Below are 20,223 nucleotides of genomic sequence, written 5' to 3' on the forward strand. Positions count from 1 at the left end.
TTTAGCAACTTCATGAAAAACAGGTTCATAAGAATTTTTATTTTTATTTTTTTTCATTTTTTTTTTTTTAATGTATTTTTTTATTATTTGTTTGAATTATTTTTATTTTATTTATTTATTTGTATTTATTTTTCAGAAGAAAATTTTCAATCGCATTGCTTTTTTTCATGCCTAAAGAGGAATAAAAACACTCAGGAAAAAAATTTGATTAAGGTTCTCATAATTTGTGCATGAAAGGGTTAAAAGCCGATCCTGAGTGACAGTAGAAGAAGCTAGAGAGTTAAAAGATACAACACGACAAAAATAAATGGATAAAATAATTCAATAGACCTTACCGTTACCTACCTAACTTACCTTTACCTACTGTGAAGAAATTCAGACAATGTTGCAGGTACAGAGGTAATAATATGCATATATTTGGCAATTCTGAATGATTTACTTTAGAAATAAATTAGGAGGATTTATGTGGAAATATACAGTTCTATGCAAAAGTCTTGGTAAATTTCTAAAGTAAAGTTTAGATCGAATATGTGAAGTATGAACAGCAGGAAAAATTGAAGTTATTAAGTTAAACAGCTTCTATAAACTACAGTGGTTGTATTTAATGTGACCTCCCTTTGTATTTAACATGATTTTAACCCTTTTGTTCAGACAATATGAGATTTACGGCATTAATTTACTGGTATTTTCCACCAGATTTCATTCAACTCATGTCAGATGTTTCTAATTGTTTGTGCTTTTTCATGTCACGGGGTCAAAGGTCACACTAAACAGTGACTTTAACCTTTACGACACATTTAGTTGAGTTTTTTGTGTCTTTTAAGCCTGTGCACATATTTTACGTATCTTCTTTTTGTATATGAAGAAAAGAGAATGAGAAATACATATGTCTGATCATTTTAATCCTGAAAAACAACTAAACTAAAGGTGGACTAAAGCTTTTTGCACAGTAGTGTCTGTTTCTGTACTTGTTCAGAATTGTGTACGGCCTGATCACAATCAAGGTGTACAAGTATATTTGCAGAAGTTATTAATCAGTTTTGCAAAAAGATACCCCCAGAACCATTCCCAAAATGTTTCTTTGGCCATCTTATTACTAGATCCTGCAATCCTCCAAATTCGAAGAAAATCAGATAAAAAATGATAAAATGGCGACCCAGTGAGCGTGAAAACATGTGCACTATTTTATTGTTATAAGAGAGCAAAATTATTGTACATAATGTTTTGTAACACAATAAATAATTACTACTCAACTCCTGTGTCTTTTTTATTACAAAATACACACGTCACATTGCTTTTCATTTATTGATCATTTTTGTTGAACAGCTGTTTGATTATCAATTCTTATTTTCAGTATTAAGACAATCAACTATTTTGTTCTGAAAACCCTTCTTTTACAGCCCTTTAATTGGAATAATACAGGGTGTCCCATAAGTCTCCATACATAGGAGACATAATACCTTCCATACATATATGTAGGGCTGTGCAATTAATCGAAATTCAATTACGATTTCAATTATTACACGCAACAATTACAAAAATTATGTAATCGAGAAAAAACGATTATTAATTTTGAGTCGTTTTAATTCACGCGCACGCAAGCTCCCATGAGCTGCTCTGCCCCGCCCCCCTCTAAGCTACAGCTGCCTGCTAGCCGGCAGGTCCACCCCAAGAGGAAAGTTGTACCTAGCGGTCTGGACAAACGGCAGGAGAATCACAGCAGAAGTGCTTGGTAAACAAAAAAGGCAAGTCAAATTCAATTGTATGGAATCACTTTGGGTTTGATGAAGAAGACGAAGAGCAAAAACACATCACGTGCAAAAAGTGTTTCGTAGTTGTGTCCGCACCGACCGGTAACACAACAAACCTTTGTAACCATCTAAAGTTTAACCACCGCCACCTTTATCATAATCTTATGAAAAACTAAAACACATAAAAGCAACTTCGTCCGCAATGCAATCTTCAGTTTCCGAATCTCTTTATGCTGCAACTCCCGTATTAACCTAACCTAACCTAACCCGTATAACCCTAACGTACGTATTCTAGATGGCTGATGTATACAGAAGGCCTGAACTGAAACCTCACGGCACGCCACTGAATTTACTGTGTTTCATACTACATTGAACATACTTAAATTTATAATTTGCACTTTACGTGAGTTTTTTTTTTTTTTTTTTTTAATTGCTACAGTTCTATGGCAAGTCTAGAGCAGTTTAATTCCAGTGCACTATTTATTTACAAAAGGAAACACTTGAATTTACAGTACACTTATTTGCATTCAAAGATTTTTTTGTTTTGTACAAAAGTGAACGTACTTTGTTTTAGTGGTTAAAAGCTTTATTTATGTTTAAAGAGTATATTTTACATTGTTTTGCAAGAAAAAAATAAACAACTTTAAGGTTACCAAATAATCGTTTTTAATAATCGTGATTTCAATTATTGCTAAAATAATCGTGATTTTTTTTTTCTATAATCGAGCTGCCCTACATATATGGTTCTAACATGTATTTCTTTATATTTCTTCTTTATAGTTCTTCAGCAGCGGAGGACATGCATTGAAATGTGTTCCCGACAAAATGGCAGTCATATAGAGCATATTATATAAATAAAAATGGTTTATGTCAAGAAACGTTTATTTTTCCTATGTATGGAGACTTATGGGACACCCTGTAGAATGGGAACCTGTTATTTCAGTATTATTATGACTAAATATGCACAACTAGACAGATTTTGGTATGCTCCCTGGCTGCCAAAAATTTGGGAACAATGTGTCAAACGGACGTTTACGTCAAACCGCATGTTTTCAATGGCGCGTTGTTCACCAAAATTCCTGTAGTGTCCGTACACCAATATACTTCCATCAATAATATGGACTATATGCCTTATAGATATATTGTTCTAACTTGTTCACAAATGTTTATTTCCTCCTGTACTAGGAAGACTTAGTTACAGATCTAACACAGATGCGACCGTGTGGTAAGCCAGATTTCCATTCCAATCTTGTAGTGTCCATACACCAAGTAGTGTCCATACACCAAGTAGTGTCCGTACACCAGATTCAAAATATGTGGGTCTAATTTTATTGTTTCTGTCAATATATGGAATTTTTCAGCGCGCATGCTTTGGACATGACATCTGTGCAATAAACAATGCATGATTATCCTGAGTGCTGAAACATTTGTATACAGGGGTTGGACAAAATAATGGAAACACCTTCCCGTCAAGATGATAATGCCCCAATCCATACAGCTAGAACTGTTAAAGAATGGCATGAGGAACATTCTAATGAAGTTGAGCATCTCGTATGGCCGGCACAGTCCCCAGACCTCAACATTATTGAGCATTTATGGTCAGTTTTAGAGATTCAAGTAAGACGTCGATTTCCACCGCCATCGTCTCTAAAAGAGTTGGAGGGTATTCTAACTGAAGAATGGCTTAAAATTCCTTTGGAAACAATTCACAAGTTGTATGAATCAATACCTCGGAGAATTGAGGCTGTAATTGTCACAAAAGGCGGACCTATACCATATTAAATTATATTTTGTTGATTTTTTTAAGGTGTTTCCATTATTTTGTCCAACCCCTGTATCTTTGTAGGCATTAAATATGGAGGCTATTAGGCTGGAGTGTCCGTACACCCAATAATTTCTGATTTGACAGGGGTACAAGCCTGCCAAATTTTTAGTAGACACCATACTACAAAAATACTTTGGACTTCAAAAGAGAAATATCAGACAAATAAAATGGCCTGTCTGATTTTTTGATAGAGCATTATTATTTTTTATCTATCTGTGCACCCTTCCTGTTACCCTTGATTGTGATCAGGTCATATAGGGCTCTGGTGTAAAGATAAATAATGAATATAAGGGTGTTTTTTTTGTTTGTTTTTTTTTATCAGATGAGGCGATGGCAGTCTGCCTGTTAATCATAAACTTGATCAAAAATGAAAATTAAACAAAGTCTCCAATCTGTTGTGATGAGCCACTAACCTTGATGTGTCATATTAATTACAGTGTGATAAATAATTGATGGCCGACAGTGCTGTTGTGTTTTTCTTCAACGGAGAACATGCCAGTTTACGCCAGAGAGACCAGAACGTGGTCACCTCCAGCGAAAATAAACAATCTGTAAATAACAAATGGTATAATTAAGCTGTGCAGCCGTTTACCTTGAGAGAGGACCCACTGGTTGAGTTTGACGTGGTACAGAACTGAGCGAAGACTCCAGTGTTGGACGAGCGGGTAGCCGGACACCTCGCTGTAGTTCACCATACCTGTAAATAATTTTTAAAAAAAAGTACGATTAAATATTATGGTTTTAACCCCATAACGCCAAACGTGTCATATTTGACACATGACTTTTGAAGCCCTCTACATCGGGGGTCCCCAACCCCTGGTCCATGGATCATTTGGTACCAGGCCCCAAAGAAAAAAAAATAGTGGTTAATATTAAAGCAATTTTCTTCCATTAGTCTAGCGGAGATTTTATTTTGAAAAGCGACCGTTTCCTCCCTTGCCTCAACCGCTCTTGGCTCTGGTGCCATTTCATGAACCAGTAGAAACACAAGCTAAAGAAATGAGCCAAAAACAAAATTCACTGGAAAACTTTTTTGGGAAGAAACGAGGAAACAATGGGTCTGCAGAAGGGTCACAGACTGTAAACAGAAAGCTGCATTTAGAAGGAAATATCAGGATTCCTGCCGAAGTTCCAGGTCCATCCCAACAGGTGACACACAAGTGCCTCCAAACTGCTCCGGCACGTCCATCCATGTTTGAGACAACTTCAAACCTCTGTGCATTCTGGATTCAAGTCAAAGCAGAATATGTGGATATCGCCATAAAAGCCCTGAAAGTCCTTCTTCTGTTTCCAACCTCATATCTTTGTGTGGCTGGATTTTCTGACAGTTACCAAGACAAGAATCCTGAGTAGACTGGATCTACGGAACACACCTGGACTGTGTGTCCTCATCAGCCCCAGATGGGACCATGTAGTTGCAGGGAAACAAGTCCAGGGTTCCGACTGGTTCTCATTAGGGTGAGTTGGTATTCTACTGTAGGATCAGTGGAATTGCCTGATCTACAGTGTAAGTGTTTCAGATCACATGCTCGGAACTGACAAACGTTTTTGTTATTGGAACTCCCGCACCTCTTACCGGTCCACGAAAAATTTTCATGCATGAAACCGGTCCGTCGTACAAAAAAGGTTGGGGACCACTGCTCTCCATGATCAGTGTGATTTTTTTTTTTTTTTTCTTGAAAAACCTGATGCATACAATTAGATACATGCAATGCACCGATAATCCACCAGGGGGCAGTAATTTGTTCACCAGAGGCCTTTCCAGTGACACTACAATACTGTCATTAACCCTGTAAAGTCTGAAGCATGAAATCATTGGGAGAAAGTTCCAGTTCTTTGAAACTGGAGCCTTTACTGGTCCTTCTGAACAACCCAAAACCAGTTCAGGACCACACCTTTAAACTGGATTTTCTTCTTCACTTTGAATAGAAACATGCCTTAAAATAGTGTTAGGACTCAAGGGGCACATGTCTGCCATCTATTGGTGGGAGGTAGTCACAAGATTTGTCAAGTCTGCCTGGAGTTATGGGCTGTTTCAGTCAATTATGTTGCTTTTCCCAGTATTGCAACTTTAGCACATAAAGGGTTAGTATGAGTTCATTTTCTGAGGTGAGATAAAAAAAAAACCATATATATATAATAGCACCATCATGTCTGAAAACCAAAGAACATTTGTAACATTAATGTTATTTACCAGAGTTGAAATTACAGTCTTCAGTGTTAGATCAAAGGGTGGTGGTACATCTCCTTCTTGTTTACTTTACCTTAAGAACTACTAAAAAAGATTTAATGCATATAAATATTATTACATTAAGATGACAGGGGAGAGACGGAAGTAAAGTCTGTGGTGTTAGATCAAAGTGTTGACATCTCTGCAGAAAACAGCCCCATTAACACAAAATCTATCCTGAAATCCTGATATAGCAGACGGCAGGTTAAAGTGGGAGATGAAAGCAGGGCCAATGTTTCACTTGAAAATGCGCTAACATTAAATGCGACTGTTTTCATAGCGATTGGATGCAGAACTTTTCCCTTTGAGGAAACTTTGTCGAAACCGCGTTCTGTCTTCATGGTTTATTTAACACAGATGATGATCAAACATGTTGTAAAATAGATTAAAACCTGGATCTGTGTAATGTTCGCTTGTGTAGGCAACAGATGGAATAAATAAACGTACCACTATCTGGGCTAAATCAGACATAATTAAGCAGCGACTGTCTACGGAGAAGAAGGAACTAGCTTCAACATGCCTTCAACAAGTGGAAGAGAATGTTCATCCACAAATAAGACCCCAACACCTCCTGAAATGAGCCTTCACGAGAATAAATATTATACAGTATTTGCTTCGATAAAGGGATTTTTTTTCTAATTACTCTTTCAATCCAAGCCTTCTGTTCACAAACTGAAGTCTGCAGTGAAGCTCTTGTGTTCCCATTTCCACATCCAGATCCTAAAACACTAAAAATGCAACTAATGTCCCTGTATCTTAGCGTCATGTTCTATCAAAAATCAATAAGTTGAATTGGTGAGGTTGTCAGGTTCTGTTCTATGTTAGAGTCCTGTGGTCTTCATGTGGTAGATCAATCTCGCAATAGAAGTGGGCGGTACTTTCACTGGAGGAGAACTGAACTAATTCAATCAAAGTCCATATATGACTTCGACCAGCGATCAACAGGAACTAATAATAATAATAATAATAATAATAATAATAATAATAATAATAATAATACATTTTATTTATAAGTACTTTTCAAAACACCAAAGGACAATGTACAACAAGATAAAACAGACAATGCATGAAATACAAAGAAATAAAATAAATACATAAAAGAAGAATTACAATATATTGAAATGAAGATGTAAAACTATATTAATATCTGTAACCATTTCCATGTTATAACCCCTCAAAATAAGGTCCATTAGATATCAATCAAATCAAACAAATTTTATTCATATTGTGCGAAATCATAGCAAAAGTTATCTCATGACACTTTACATACAGAGTATCTATCTATCTATCTATCTATCTATCTATCTATCTATCTATCTATCTATCTATCTATCTATCTATCTATCTATCTATCTATCTATCTATCAACCATATTGATATCTCTAACCATTTCTATATTACAAACCATCAAAACATGGACCATTATAAGTAAAGGCACATTTGTAATATTTCAAATATTCATTAACAAAAAAAAAAAAAAAAATCAAAACTCTAAATTTTGTCAAAACTGTAAACAAACTTTGTAGACATTATCCCAATGAAAGATACATATAAACTTTTAAATTAATCTGACCAGTAGATTCAGAGAAGATTGTTGAAATGTAGACATTGGTGACCTTTAGTTTGACCCTTCAAGGTCACTGAAGGTCAAAAGTCATGGACCCAAATGAAAGTCCATATATGACTTCCTATCAGTGATTAATAGTAACTATATTGATATCTGTAACCATTTACATGTTATAAACCATCAAAATATGGACCATTAGAAGTAAAGGCAAATTTTTTATTATTTAAAATTTTTTTTTTCAAATTTATTGTAAAAAATCTAAATATCTCAAACCTGTGACAAAGTGTGTAGACATTATCCCAATGAAGATACATATAAAATACAAAATTAATCCAACCTGTGGATTCAGAGAAGATTGTTAAAATCTAAACATTGACGACCTTGAGTTTGACCTTTCAAGGTCACCCCAGGTCAAAGGTCATGGACCCAAATGAATAGTAACTATACTGATATCTGTAACCATTTCCATGTTTTAAGACATTAAAATATGGCCCATTATAAATAAAGGCAAATTTTTAATATTTAGAAAAATGTGTCAAAAATTCAAAAATCTAATTTTGTCAAAACTGTGAACAAACTTTGTACACATTGTCCAAAGGAAGCTACATATAAAATTTTAAATTAGTTTGACGTATAGTTTCAGAGAAGAAGATTGTTGAAATGTAGACATTGGCGACCTTGAGTTTAACCCTTCACGGTCACTCAAGGTCAAAGGTCATGGACCCAAATGAAAGTCCATATATGACTTCTATCAGTGCTCAATAGTCACTATATTGATATCTGTAACTATTTACATGGTATAAAACGTGAAAATATGGACCATTAGAAGTAAAGGCAAAATTTTAATATTTAAAAAAAATGTCAAAAATTCAAAAATTGGAATTTCTCAAAACTGTGAACAAACTTTGCAGACATTATCCCATGGAAGCTACACCTAAAACTGGAAATGAATCTGACCAGTAGTTTTGTCAGGGACGTTTGAAGTAATTACTAACGAAGACGACGACATGAGCTAAAAGAAAAAAAAAAAAAAAATTCGTCAAAAATGTCAGACTGATGCCGTTCTTTCCTTTTCCACTGTGCTCCTTTTACATGTCACTATATGATCAGTATCGAAGGAGTCTCATTCAGCCTCAGTGTTTCTTCTCGGCACAGATCAATAAGGCCTTCTATCTCCTCCGCCTGCAGAAGTGGCTCATATACAAATGTTTTCCATTTTGATGCGCCCCGCGGTCTATCAAATGCTGCACGTACGTCTCGGCCCGTTGACCAATGACCCGTCGTCTTATCCGCGGCAACAAATAGTCCCTGGCAGATAAGGTACAACGTATGGGCATGTAAATGAATCAAACAGAGGGACATGTGAGGCTGCAGGAACATCCATCATTCACCGCCGTGGGAGACGTGTGGAGGTTCTGCCTTAGAGGTCCAATCTAACGCCTTTTTGTTGCAGATCAATTATAGATACAGCACAAAAGGGGCGGAGCATAGGCTCTCAGGAAGATGAGTGAATGTGTTATTTCACTATAATAGTAACAGGAAGGGGAATTAAATCATTTGGTCTAATCGGCGGTATCACCCTGTCAGTTTCCACATGAATGCCAGATCAGGCCGTCGGCGTTAGCATCACTTATAGCGAGACATAAGCAAGGCGTCACATCATACATCATCCCATCTCCCATGGCAACTGACAGCCGTGTGGCGCTGCGGCGGTGGGATTACAGCCATACATCACTATGACTGCCCCCACCGTGTTCACAAGCACATAGAGAGGCTTCTGGATGAAGACCGCGACCGCGACACGTGTTCGGAAAGAAGACGAGAAAAAAAAGAGAAAAATATGAGAAAGAGGAAACCAAGGTTAGACACTGACGCAACTGTTAATCGAAGGGAATATACTGTTTGGCGAGAGAGTCAACAGCAATGTAAAAAAAAAAAAACTGGAATACAATTTTTTTATTATTATTATTGAGGATCCTTTTCATTTTCTTAAAAACAAAGGCGATAAAATATTAACATTCATTTCATAGTAAGTGAAGAAATAGAAAAATGTTACAGCAAAAACAAACAGGCTTTACACTGCAGGGAGATATTTGAGGACATGTTTCTTTCCAACGCCTGGAGGAAAAATAGTAGTGATAATAAACATATAGAAGAAAGAAGGCATTTCTTTTCATTTTTGCAGGAGAATCAACTTAGGCGGGGTACTCACTTAAAGATAATCGAGCTGTTTTTGTCTTGATTTTCCCTCTTCCCGACCAAGGATGGCAAACACCAGATTATTTTATGTTTTATAAGATTATCCTGTGGTCTGAGGTGTGTCAATCGTAAATATTAAACTTGTTCAATATTTATGACTATGGGTGTAAGAAAATATCGGATCTGCAATGTATCGTGATATTTCATTTCCCAATACTGTATCATTATTGATATTTTTAGGTATTTATTTAAATGCAGATATTGTTGAGGTTAATTTTTGTTTTGCTTTTATTTATTATTATTTGATACTCTTTTATTAAATAATGCTAGTTCCTTTGTTGGTATCACACAAAAATACTGCTGTGATGTTAGTTCTGAACTAATAGAATATGAACATTTGAACAGGATCTTAAACTGTAATGTCTGTGAAAGTTAAGTTTGAATACAGGAACATTTTGTGATATAGCATTAGATCCTGTTGTGATCAAATAAAAATGTATTTAGTATTTGTGCAGATTTCTGGTGTAATTCAATTCTTCAAGGAAATAATCATTTAACAAAAAAGAAACAAACAAAAAAAAAAGTCTTTTTAACAGTATCATGATACATTGTGATATATTGTATCACGCTCTGTATCGTATCACCAGATTCTCGCCAATTCACAGCCCTATTACGACGACAAATCTTCATGTGTGTGGGGAAAGCCAACAACTCCAGAGCAGAGTCCTGTACGGGTCCACTTTTCCAAACCCACACCTGCCTGTACCCACACACATGAGACCCAGAACCTGACCTGACCCATTATTAAACACATTGTAATAGTAGTAGTTTAGTTTGAGCACATAGAATCATCAGATAACAAAGAACCAAACAACATGGTCAATATGGATGGGAATCGAGAACCAGTTCTTTTTGAGAACCGGATCCCAGTAGTTCGATTCCTTGGAATCATTTGCCTGCCTGCTTAATGATTCTTCTTATCGATTCCGCCTTCGTTGGGCGTGTGTGATAATGTCACGCGTACACTGCATTATTTTGGTCAGAACGTAGCCAACATGGCATTGAGGCAGAAACGGTCCAAACAGACGACACCAGGTCCACGGAACACTGTCAAAGCTTCCGTGTCTTCAAAAGGATGGAATCCCTCCAGTCTGCTCAAACATTTGTCCACAGCATGGGATTCATTTGATTCACTACTTAGCGGCACTTGTGAATCTAGCGGCAGAGTGAACACCAGGCCGTCATCCGGGCCCAGTTCTGGTTCTGGTGCGGACAACAAACGTTGTACCCCCTCAAATACAAGTTTCTGAAGGTAGGGGAAAGGAAATGAGGTGCACAACAACAGGAGACGGGCCGAGTTGAACCGGTTCCACGTAGTGGAAATGCAGCAATAGAGGAATTAGTAAAGCGTCTTTAGTTTCACTTTCACTGTACACCCCCCCCCCCCCCAATCCAGGCCCGGAGTCATCTGTTATTATTATTTGTACATACTGTATATGTTATATTTTCTGTGCAGATGGAAATATAAAAGACAGTTAATGCAAACACATCCGTTTGTACTCTTTTATTCCTTCACCCAATGAGAATCGATAAGGAATTGGATCGATAAACAAAACCAATGATGGAATCGGAATCGTTAAATTCTTACCAATTCCCATCCCTAATGATCAAACAAAATTTTTCTGCACTCGAAAAGGAGTGGGAAGAAGTATAACTTGTTGACTCCCACCCCCTTTTTACAAACTAATAATCCACTTCCTTTGTCTTCATATGTGGGGTCTGTACCAGATACAAAATCTCTTCAGATTGACAAAATCCTCAGGTGTGTACCCCGCCTTAAAAGACAATTTTCCAGTTGCGATGATAACAGTGTTTTGTTGTATGAAACAGATGTAACTCTGGTACATTCATAGTACTTTGTGCTTTTTCTAAAATCCTTTGTATTCAGTGTAGGAGTAAAACTATTTCACTGACTTTTATATTTTAAGTTCTGTGAAGGGTTATTCAAATGTTAGACTGACTTTGCAGAACAGGAGGTTAAAAGATCGACTTGAGCTTTGTGGAGGGAAAACAAAAGTGAGTAGAGAGCTGCAGTCAAACAAGTCACGATCATCTGCAAAAAAGGCAGAAAAGAACATGGAGTAGCATGCGATGGGCAGACTGACTGAGGTGTGTGTGTGTGTGTGGGGGGGGGGGGGGTCCAAAACATGGAGCCAAAACGAGGACTTTAATGTTTGATATTGAAAATAAAATTTCACATTGAAAACACACCCGGAAAACGTAAAAAAAAGAAACACTGTAAAAAAAAAAAAAAAAAAAAAAAAACTGTAATGGCATCAGAACAGGTATTGGCATTGATGACATTTGGCTTCAGTTTAACCCTGTAAACCCTGAACCAGTAAATCACTGACAGAGAATTCAAGTTCTTTGAAACTGGAGCCTTTATTGGTCCTTCTGAACAACCAAAAAAAAAAAAAAAAAAGAAAAAATCAATTTCCATGTATGACTTTCAATTTTGTATCATATTTGATTCATTGGGTCCCAATGCTCAAATATTATTTTTGAACAAACAAAACCATCATATAACACAAACATGTCTGACAAATTGGTAATTGACAACTCCGAATGTTTCCCTTGGTTTTAGTGTAAATAAAAAAGAAAAATGTTCATTTACAAACTAACTTTTCACAAAAAATGTGAATAACCTTGCAGAAGCCAATAACGTAACAATGACCAATAGCGTAATAACGGCCGATAACGTAATAAATTTGCCATTTTTAAAATGTAGCAGGCCAACTGTCGATGTAAACATTTTCATAATGTAATTTTACTTATTTTCGCACAAAAAAAATAGACAAAACTTTGGAGTTGACATTATTTTTAGGCTATTATGTTATTATTTTACTGGTCCACTTGAGATCATATTTGGCTGTATGTGGCCCCTGAACTAAAATGAGTTTGACACCCCTGCTTTAGTGTAAGATAAATGGGTTCTTCGATGAAACTGGTCCCAAAAACAGGATATGGGGGCTAAAAATTCAAACCAGATGTAGACAAATGTTATGAAGCAGGTTTGGAAACACTGGGTCAATTTTAAGAATAAATACTGAGATATAAGAGAAACAATTTTTCAGATAAAACACATTTTTATATTTTTTTTAATGTTATTTTTTATACAAAAGTCTGCATGTAACAGTCAAAAGGACACGAAATTTACGTGCTACTATTTTTCAAATATTTCTTTTTTCTCTCACAGATATATTTTGGGAATCGAACTAATTGTACAAGGCAGAGTGTTTCACAAAAATGACCACTGTTGAAAAATTACTCATGATTTATATGTGTTTAAATGGGCAGGTTCTGCATGTAACGCGAGTGGACACAATGGGTTACACAAAAAACCTGGAATGAGACTGAGATTCATGAAAAACCCACGTGTGGATTAGGAAAACCACTAGGATTGACACATTTAACACAGTGTCTTTATTTATAGTCTATATAAGACCAATTACAGACATGTTTTCAGATCTAATGCACTGACACCTTGGTAGTTTTTTACTGTCCCAATTTTGTTCCCAATATTTTATTAAAAAATCATTAATCATGGGATGGCTCAGAGCAAGCGTTTTCCTTTTTTTGCATCTATCTAAGGTCATCATTAGGTCCATCCTGGAGGGAAATAAGTCTAAATTTCTCTTTTATTATTGGGTGTATAAAGGTGGAAAAGTGTCAGATACCAAAATAAACCCAGTTTCATAGAAGCATCCATTGACATATAACAGTAAAAACAAAAAAACACAAGGAAAATGGTGTAAGAAAAAAAAAAAAAAAAAAAAAAGTCCAAACCATCTATTTTTATAGTAAGTCGGTCTCACTCATTACTCTGTGTTTTACCCCCCATTCTACAGGTGGTGAGGGGGTGCACTGAGCATGCTCAGATGTCTATGGAAAGAACAAGGTTGATTCTATCAGCACATTTTGAAACTTTTCTTATTGAGCAACAGTTGAATTTTTATGGATATTTAAAATAAATCGTACATTTATTTTTTGTCAGATAGCAAAATAAATCCAGTTTCATAGAAGCACCCAAATACAAAATGTAAGAAAAGTAGAGTAACAAAAGTCTAGAAACATAAAAAAACAGAGGTATCTTCTACAGGGTGAGTCAGAAAAAACGCTCTTTCCATTTAAAGAAACTGTACCGCTAAAACGGAAACACTGATTTTCCTTTTGACCATACAGTCATATTGATGTGGTTATTGAGCATGTCTGGTGATGTAGTCATAGATTTATTGCATTGCATAAGAGAGAGAAGGTCCATTGTTTATTGGGCACTGAAATACCTGCCAACACAATGTATGCCACAGTGAACAAACTTGAAATTGACAACAATTACAGGAGTCGGGGCTTTGCTTTCACACTCAGGACATAGGCCTACATGACAGTGCCCAGGGAGTTTTCATCATGGAGAGACCACAGTTTACGGATGTGCAGAGAGCTTTCATGGTGACAAAATTCTCCCCGATCCCCGGACTTGACCCCCCTTGATTTTTTCTTGTGGGGGTATCTTAAAAACCGTGTGTATCAGACTGTTCCACAAACTCTTCAGGAACTCCAAAATCGCATCACGGCTGAAATCCAAGCCCTACGACGAACACGAATGGCGAGAAGAGCTGTGTTAGAGATGCGACAACGAGCACAGATTTGCATCAATCTGACTGGTAGCCAGGTTGAAGGTCGTGCCGGACGACTTCGTTGAGACAAAACATTTTGATGGCGAGTAAACATGCTGTAATGGTTGACAATTTCAATTTCATTCACGGTGGCATAAACTGTGTTGGCAGATATTTCGGTGCATAATAAACAATGGACATTCCCTCTGTTATGCTATGCCATAAATCAGTGATTCAATCGCCAGACATGCTCAATAACCACATCAATATGACTGTATAATCAAAAGAAAAATAAGCATTTCCATTTCAGTGGTACAATTTCTTTAAATGAAAAGAGCGTTTTTTTTGACTCACCCTGTATAACACTGGATTACAAAAAAAATGTTTTTTGCAAGTTGTCTAGGTTTTTTCAACTGAATTAGGAGCATTTTGCACCGCTAAATCCAAAAATGACATCTGTTTTTCTCAATCAGGTCAGGTTTTTTTTTGCTAATTTGATTTTGAAAAATTTGATCTTCTCACAAAATATAATAATTAATACCAAAATCAGATTGGCAAGCACACTTTATGAAACTTGTGACTTGATTCCTGTTAGGTACAATGGTGTATTCACCGCAGATGTAGCAGAATACGTTCAGGCTTATTTTTGCAAGATCTTCTAGTTGAAGCCATTTCATTCACCTGTAATATTAAAAAAAACAATCACAAATTGGCAAAAGTAACATCTTCAGAACTCGTTTATTACAAGAAATATGAAAGAATTTTGTATCATATGATGTGAAAATGCCCATAAATGTAAGCAAAAATGTTAAAAAGCCAATATGTAGCATAGTTCAGAAAGTTGACCTGACTGAGCCAAATTAATGTGATTTTTGGATCCAGCACAGCAAAATTATCCTAAATCAGCTCAAAAAACTTAAGCAATAAATTTGTTGTTGACCAGTGTAGTAATAGTGGATGATGAAAACATGAAAACGTGACCTGAAAATGACTCCACAGCTTTACTCTGTGCTTCAAGTTTCCATAACAGCATGAAACAGAATCAGCCTCATCTGTTTTTATACGTCGCCTTTTAATTTGGATCGAGCTGCAGAAGAAGAGAGCAGTATTTTTATAAATTCTGGTCTTTTTTCTCCTCAGATATCGGCTTGTGCAGCTTTAAATTCTGTAAAAAAAAAAAAAATAACGTGTCAGTGTGGAAACCACTGTTTTATCGTCTGGCTTTGAGTTTAGTTATTCGGAGCTCCGCACTAACTAGCTGCACAGCGCTAACCTTAACCCACATCCACCCGATGACACAAAGAGAATAATATGATTAAAAGTGGCTTTATAAATAATATTCCGGGCTCTCAAATGACTGTGAGCTTCGGAATAAGACGGTGATGTGATTTTCAGTGCAGACAGAGCTAATTATGACTTAAAGCACAAAACAACCAGTTTGGAGTTCCACCTGGATTTACAAATATCCACATGAAGCAGAAGTCGGAGCTGCAGTGGTAGATAGTTCTTTCCAGTTGTTTGCAGCAGAACGGCTGAATTCTGCTCCACTGTGTTTAGTCTAAACTGGTTTAACTAGACCCCAGACAATAGATAATAGAGTCATTCCTCGGTTATGTATTTTAAACATAACACAAGTTTCTTCTGGGATTAAATCATTATATTTTGTCGTAAATTGCGCCGTTAAAATGCATCCTGTTGTTTTTTTCCTGTTGCGGCTTTTTTTTTTTTTTTTTTTGGAAAGTTCAGGCAGGAAAGAATTAAAGAGGTCGACGCTTATGGAGAAAAAACTACACTACAGCTACACTACATGGACAAAAGTATGTGGACGCGTTGAATTCAGGTGTTTCTTTTCTAACAAGGGTCTGGGATACAAAACAATAATGACTAATTCAATAATATAGTTTTATATTGAGATAAATATCATTGCACTGGTTTTTGATTTTTGATTTTTTTTTTTTAATCCATGACTATGATTTTAAATGTTCTACCATTAACCCCCCCCCCCCACCCAAAAAAAGTGCTTTGACTGTAAATAACAAAGGAAATATTGATGTTTTTATCTCAAATCCTCATGAACAGGACATCTTACAGCTGTAGACATGATGTGTCCCAATACTTATGTCCATATAGCTTGTAAACATCAATATTTCCTTAAAAATAACAATTTAAACCAAAGAAAACTGACATATGAAGACACACACATGCAAATTAAGAATCAAGTGATGGAATTTGGAGAGGGAACGTATACAGTGATAGAATTCTGATGAAATTAGATGCACCTTGTTTTTTGTCATTTTACCGTCCTTTATACACTATATGGACAAAAGTATTGGGACATGTTCAATTCAGGTTGTTTCTTGTACAAAACAATAGCAGTAAATGGCAAAATATAGTTTTATATTGTGATAAATGACAAAATATTGATGTTTTTAACTGAAATCCTCATAAACAGGACATCGTACAGCTGTAGACATGATGTGTCCCAATACTTATGTCCATATAGCTTATAAACATCAATATTTCCTTAAAAATAACAATTTAAACCAAAGAAAACTGACATATGAAGACACACACATGCAAATTAAGAATCAAGTGATGGAATTTGGAGAGGGAATGTATACAGTGAAAGAATTCTGATGAAATTAGATGCACCTTGTTTTTTGTCATTTTACCATCCTTTATACACTATATGGACAAAAGTATTGGGACACGTTCAATTCAGGTTGTTTCTTGTACAAAACAATAGCAGTAAATGGCAAAATATAGTTTTATATTGTGATAAATGACAAAATATTGATGTTTTTAACTGAAATCCTCATCAACAGGACATCGTACAGCTGTAGACATGATGTGTCCCAATACTTATGTCCATATAGCTTATAAACATCAATATTTCCTTAAAAATAACAATTTAAAAAAAAAGAAAACTGACATATGAAGACACACACATGCAAATTAAGAATCAAGTGATGGAATTTGGAGAGGGAACGTATACAGTGAAAGAATTCTGATGAAATTGGATGCACCTTGTTTTTTGTCATTTTACCGTCCTTTATACACTATATGGACAAAAGTATTGGGACACGTTCAATTCAGGTTGTTTCTTGTACAAAACAATAGCAGTAAATGGCAAAATATAGTTTTATATTGTGATAAATGACAAAATATTGATGTTTTTAACTGAAATCCTCATAAACAGGACATCGTACAGCTGTAGACATGATGTGTCCCAATACTTTTGTCCATATAGCTTATAAACATCAATATTTCCTTAAAAATAACAATTTAAACCAAAGAAAACTGACATATGAAGACACACACATGCAAATTAAGAATCAAGTGATGGAATTTGGAGAGGGAACGTATACAGTGAAAGAATTCTGATGAAATTAGATGCACCTTGTTTTTTGTCATTTTACCATCCTTTATACACTATATGGACAAAAGTATTGGGACATGTTCAATTCAGGTTGTTTCTTGTACAAAACAATAGCAGTAAATGGCAAAATATAGTTTTATATTGTGATAAATGACAAAATATTGATGTTTTTAACTGAAATCCTCATAAACAGGACATCGTACAGCTGTAGACATGATGTGTCCCAATACTTATGTCCATATAGCTTATAAACATCAATATTTCCTTAAAAATAACAATTTAAACCAAAGAAAACTGACATATGAAGACACAAACATGCAAATTAAGAATCAAGTGATGGAATTTGGAGAGGGAACGTATACAGTGAAAGAATTCTGATGAAATTAGATGCACCTTGTTTTTTGTCATTTTACCGTCCTTTATACACTATATGGACAAAAGTATTGGGACATGTTCAATTCAGGTTGTTTCTTGTACAAAACAATAGCAGTAAATGGCAAAATATAGTTTTATATTGTGATAAATGACAAAATATTGATGTTTTTAACTGAAATCATCATGAACAGGACATCTTACAGCTGTGGACATGATGTGTCCCAATACTTATGTCCATATAGCTTATAAACATCAATATTTCCTTAAAAATAACAATTTAAACCAAAGAAAACTGACATATGAAGACACACACATGCACATTAAGAATCAAGTGATGGAATTTGGAGAGGGAATGTATACAGTGAAAGAATTCTGATGAAATTAGATGCACCTTGTTTTTTGTCATTTTACCATCCTTTATACACTATATGGACAAAAGTATTGGGACACGTTCAATTCAGGTTGTTTCTTGTACAAAACAATAGCAGTAAATGGCAAAATATAGTTTTATATTGTGATAAATGACAAAATATTGATGTTTTTAACTGAAATCCTCATCAACAGGACATCGTACAGCTGTAGACATGATGTGTCCCAATACTTTTGTCCATATAGCTTATAAACATCAATATTTCCTTAAAAATAACAATTTAAAAAAAAAAGAAAACTGACATATGAAGACACACACATGCAAATTAAGAATCAAGTGATGGAATTTGGAGAGGGAACGTATACAGTGAAAGAATTCTGATGAAATTGGATGCACCTTGTTTTTTGTCATTTTACCGTCCTTTATACACTATATGGACAAAAGTATTGGGACACGTTCAATTCAGGTTGTTTCTTGTACAAAACAATAGCAGTAAATGGCAAAATATAGTTTTATATTGTGATAAATGACAAAATATTGATGTTTTTAACTGAAATCCTCATCAACAGGACATCGTACAGCTGTAGACATGATGTGTCCCAATACTTTTGTCCATATAGCTTATAAACATCAATATTTCCTTAAAAATAACAATTTAAACCAAAGAAAACTGACATATGAAGACACACACATGCACATTAAGAATCAAGTGATGGAATTTGGAGAGGGAATGTATACAGTGAAAGAATTCTGATGAAATTAGATGCACCTTGTTTTTTGTCATTTTACCGTCCTTTATACACTATATGGACAAAAGTATTGGGACACGTTCAATTCAGGTTGTTTCTTGTACAAAACAATAGCAGTAAATGGCAAAATATAGTTTTATATTGTGATAAATGACAAAATATTGATGTTTTTAACTGAAATCATCATGAACAGGACATCTTACAGCTGTGGACATGATGTGTCCCAATATTTATGTCCAGTTTATGAACATCACAATTTCCATTAATTTTTTTCCCAAAGTGAGTTGTGAAGAAAGTAGATGGTTAGTTGTGGTAGAAAATTAATATTTACGGTCAATCAATGCATCATTGTTGAGAGAAATTAAGTAAAAACCATCTCTGAGGCATTTTTGGAAGCAAAGATAACAATTTTAACAAAACTAACCAATGCAATGTTATGATGTTTATCCCAATATAAAACTATATTATGATATGAACATTTAAAATAATAGTTAAGTATTTAAAAAAAAATGAATTCAATGTTTCCCAATACTTTTGTCGATGTAGTGTATAAAGGAAGGTAAAATGACAAAAAACAAGGTGCATCTCATTTCATCAGAATTCTTTCACTGTACACATTCCCTCTCCAAATTCCATCACTTGATTCTTAATTTGCACGTGTGTGTCTTCATATGTCAGTTTAGTTTTGTTTTAATTGCTGTCTTTAAGGAAATATGGATGTTTATAAACTATATGGACATAAATATTGGGACACATCATGTCTACAGCTGTAAGATGTCCTGTTGATGAAGATTTGAGATAAAAACATCAATATTTTCTTTATTATTTACAAGCACTTTTTTGGGGAGGAAATTTAGAGGTAGAACATTTAAAATCATAGTCATGGATAAAAAAAAAAAAAAAAAAAAAAAATCAGTCTTGAGATAAATTAAGTAAAAAAAAAAAAACATCTCTGAGGCATTTTGGAAGCAAATATAACAATTTAAGCAAAATTTAAAAACAATGCAATGATATTTATCCCAATATAAAACTATGTTATTGCATTTTTCATTACTGTTTTGTATCCCAGACCCCTGTTAGAAAAAAAAAAAAAAACACCTGAATT

The 20,223-nt window shown here is 35.0% G+C and overlaps 1 protein-coding gene across 1 annotated transcript in view; it reads right to left on the minus strand.

Annotated features, from left to right (window-relative positions):
• astn1 (astrotactin 1) overlaps window positions 1-20,223 on the minus strand; it is a 982,704-nt gene that overhangs the window by 458,565 nt on the left and 503,916 nt on the right. The window contains 1 exon segment of the mRNA XM_030160213.1: window positions 4,169-4,273. Within this exon segment, the coding sequence (XP_030016073.1) occupies window positions 4,169-4,273 (105 nt within the window).

This window comes from Sphaeramia orbicularis, chromosome 17 (assembly GCF_902148855.1).
Source record: "Sphaeramia orbicularis chromosome 17, fSphaOr1.1, whole genome shotgun sequence".
NCBI lineage: Eukaryota > Metazoa > Chordata > Actinopteri > Kurtiformes > Apogonidae > Sphaeramia > Sphaeramia orbicularis.